The sequence below is a fragment of the Plectropomus leopardus genome, unplaced genomic scaffold (assembly GCF_008729295.1).
Source record: "Plectropomus leopardus isolate mb unplaced genomic scaffold, YSFRI_Pleo_2.0 unplaced_scaffold11684, whole genome shotgun sequence".
Classification (NCBI taxonomy): Eukaryota; Metazoa; Chordata; class Actinopteri; order Perciformes; family Serranidae; genus Plectropomus; species Plectropomus leopardus.
The window spans coordinates 1-3,134 of record NW_024612377.1 but is presented as its reverse complement, the minus strand read 5'-3'; the positions used below and the strand labels follow the sequence as shown (position 1 = coordinate 3,134).

At 43.3% G+C, this 3,134-nt stretch overlaps 1 protein-coding gene across 1 annotated transcript; it reads right to left on the bottom strand.

Moving 5' to 3' along the window:
- Positions 1–1,296: 1,296 nt before the first annotated feature.
- On the bottom strand, positions 1,297–3,055 carry LOC121963553 (tubulin beta chain). The gene is made up of 2 exons (XM_042513838.1): positions 2,939–3,055; positions 1,297–2,528 (listed from the first exon to the last, which is right to left on the bottom strand). Exons 1-2 carry the CDS (start codon positions 2,997–2,999, stop codon positions 1,468–1,470), a joined length of 1,122 nt encoding a protein of 373 aa, XP_042369772.1. The 5' UTR covers positions 3,000–3,055; the 3' UTR covers positions 1,297–1,467.
- Between the last annotated feature and the right edge of the window lie 79 nt (positions 3,056–3,134).

Sequence of the window (3,134 nt, the reverse complement as noted above, 5' to 3'; positions counted from 1 at the left end):
GTGTGTGTGTGTGTGTGTGTGTATATGTGTATATATGTATATGTATGTGTGTGTGTGTGTGTGTGTATATGTATGTATGTATGTATGACAAAAAAATAGATCGTCATTTTTGGGTTACTGACTTTTGTATTGATTGTCTTTCTTTAGTGATAAATACAAACATAGTTTGACTGACATATCCTTTGAACATAGAGACATATTATCACAGTATGTTGTACTGAAATGTATAATTTCCTTGAAACTTAAATCTCCTGCTGTCTCTGACAGAGTGGTTTCGTGTCCCGCTTTGGAGAGAAGCTGGGTTTGGAGAGCCAGGTGAAGAGGGTGTGCTGTTGGACGCTGCTGGCTTTGGCCATGAGCATTCTCATCTACTGCCTCTGGAAGAGAGTGACTTAGCCAACACTGCCACCCAGTGAACACAGCCACTAGCTGTCCAGCAGCCAGGGATGGAGGGAAATGTCGGCAGGATTTTATAAAGCAGAACTCTGCCCAACCAGTCAATAGCGGATACACATCAATATAATTCACTTCACTGACAGTATTCTCTGTTCAGCTGCTGCAGATTTGTTGTAGTCTGTGACATAAGAGCATTTAAGCCATTCCAACAGTCACATGCTGGTGAAAACTGGTAGCTTTACAAGGTTGTTTGTGCTCTACATGAACTTTGATCTGGTATGAGTCAGCTGTGTAAGTGTACTGTAGTTTGGATTACACAGCAGACCATCATGCTCTGTATTTCTGCTTCACTCATGCTTTTATTAAAGACACTTTCTGTTCAACCATATTTGTGTTGCAATCTGGCCACTTGTTTTCAGCTAATCCCAAAATAGTAAAACACTGTTGTATACTGAACTCAGGCATTAATACTTTGTAACCTGAGCAAATAAGTTTAATTTATAACCTGACATTTTGCAAAAGGAAAGGTAAATTTAACTTTATTTAAATACACATTGGATACCTTAAAAACTAATTTAGGTCATTTTCTTGTCATGTTTCTAATTTCTTTGATTTGCAAAACCTCTTACCAAATTGCATTGTTTTTTATACATATTTTCAAACAATCAAATGTACTCCAGTATATCTTTCAATGAATGCAAAGGCATCTGAATGTGGCACAACACTTAAAAATCTGCTGATAGCTGTTAACTTTGATTTTTAAAAATAACTTTCTTGCAAATTGATAACTATACAGCTAGTCTTTGGTATGCATTTGCACCAATATAAAAAAAACTTTACCCATTATCCTCAATACATTTTCAGCTCAACTGTTTTAATCAATCCAGGACAGCAGACTTCTTATATGCAGAAGAACTTTTATTAACATGAACAGCAGACAGAACACTGAAAACTGGAAGAACTTAGAACATTACATTTCATTGCAGACAGAACACTGCAAACTGGAAAGGACTTAGAACATTACATTAGACTGCAATGCTTTGACAGCAGAGCTTTGGAAAAGTGATACATTTAGGCCAGCTCCTCCTCTCCCTCCTCTTCAAACTCGCCCTCCTCCTCGGCAGTGGCATCCTGGTACTGCTGGTACTCGGACACCAGGTCGTTCATGTTGCTCTCTGCCTCAGTGAACTCCATCTCATCCATGCCTTCGCCAGTGTACCAGTGGAGGAAAGCTTTGCGCCTGAACATGGCTGTGAACTGCTCAGAGATGCGCTTGAACAGCTCCTGGATGGCTGTGCTGTTGCCGATGAATGTGGCGGCCATCTTGAGGCCACGGGGAGGAATGTCACAGACGGCGGTCTTGACGTTGTTGGGGATCCACTCAACGAAGTAGCTGCTGTTCTTGTTCTGCACGTTCAGCATTTGCTCGTCCACCTCCTTCATGGACATGCGACCACGGAAGATGGCGGCCACTGTCAGGTAGCGACCATGACGTGGGTCACAGGCGGCCATCATGTTCTTGGCGTCGAACATCTGCTGGGTCAGCTCTGGCACGGTTAGCGATCTGTACTGCTGGCTGCCTCGGCTTGTGAGGGGAGCGAAGCCAGGCATGAAGAAGTGCAGACGGGGGAATGGCACCATGTTTACAGCGAGCTTACGCAGGTCAGCGTTGAGCTGTCCAGGAAACCTGAGGCAGGTGGTGACGCCGCTCATGGTTGCAGAGACCAAGTGGTTGAGGTCACCGTATGAGGGGGTTGTGAGTTTGAGGGTACGGAAACAGATATCGTACAGGGCTTCATTATCGATGCAGTAGGTCTCGTCTGTGTTTTCTACAAGCTGGTGGACTGATAACGTGGCGTTGTAAGGCTCAACGACTGTGTCTGATACTTTGGGGGAAGGCACCACACTGAAGGTGTTCATGATGCGGTCAGGGTACTCTTCACGGATCTTGCTGATGAGCAGGGTGCCCATACCGGAGCCTGTGCCACCACCCAGGGAGTGTGTAAGCTGGAAGCCCTGGAGGCAGTCGCAGCTCTCAGCCTCTTTCCTCACCACATCCAGGACAGAGTCCACCAGCTCTGCGCCTTCTGTGTAGTGACCCTTAGCCCAGTTGTTGCCAGCCCCGCTCTGACCTGTAAGACAAGAATCAACATTAATTTCATACACTTTGAGGCTTGATGAGTAGCAGCTTAAGTTAAGGAAGATTTGAGACTTTTGTAAATGCCATTTGGAATTAAGTTTAAGTTCAATTTTATAATAAGAAAAACAGGCAATTTTAGTTTGCTCTTTGTGGAGTGGAACACGTGAGAACAATGGACACTTTATATTATCATAAAAGTATTTATTTGGTTTACCAACAAGAAATGGGAAATATCTGGCATGTCTGGCCTGTTTTTGGGCCATGTTGTGTTTCTTAATTCACCTGTGAGACTCAGCTGCTTGCATTTCCAGCAGATTAAAGAAAAGGAATTTACTTGATCAGCAGGAACCTTGTAAAATTTTCTGGACATAAGTTTTACAATAATTGTAATAAAAAAATTACCGAACACAAAGTTGTCTGGTCTGAAGACCTGGCCAAAAGGTCCAGACCTCACAGAGTCCATGGTGCCTGGCTCCAGATCAACCAGCACAGCACGGGGCACATATTTACCACCTACAAAAAAAAGTATTAGGATTAATGAGGGGCAGATGTACACAAACACACATATGTATACATATACATACACATACACATATAT

Bases quoted from the DNA above. Each gene is read 5' to 3' on its own strand.
- LOC121963553 (XM_042513838.1), bottom strand. From the start codon at position 2,999: ATGGACTCTGTGAGGTCTGGACCTTTTGGCCAGGTCTTCAGACCAGAC. The intron at 2,529-2,938 runs GTAATTTTTTTA...CTTGTCTTACAG, and splicing joins ACCAGACAACTTTGTGTTCG to GTCAGAGCGGGGCTGGCAAC.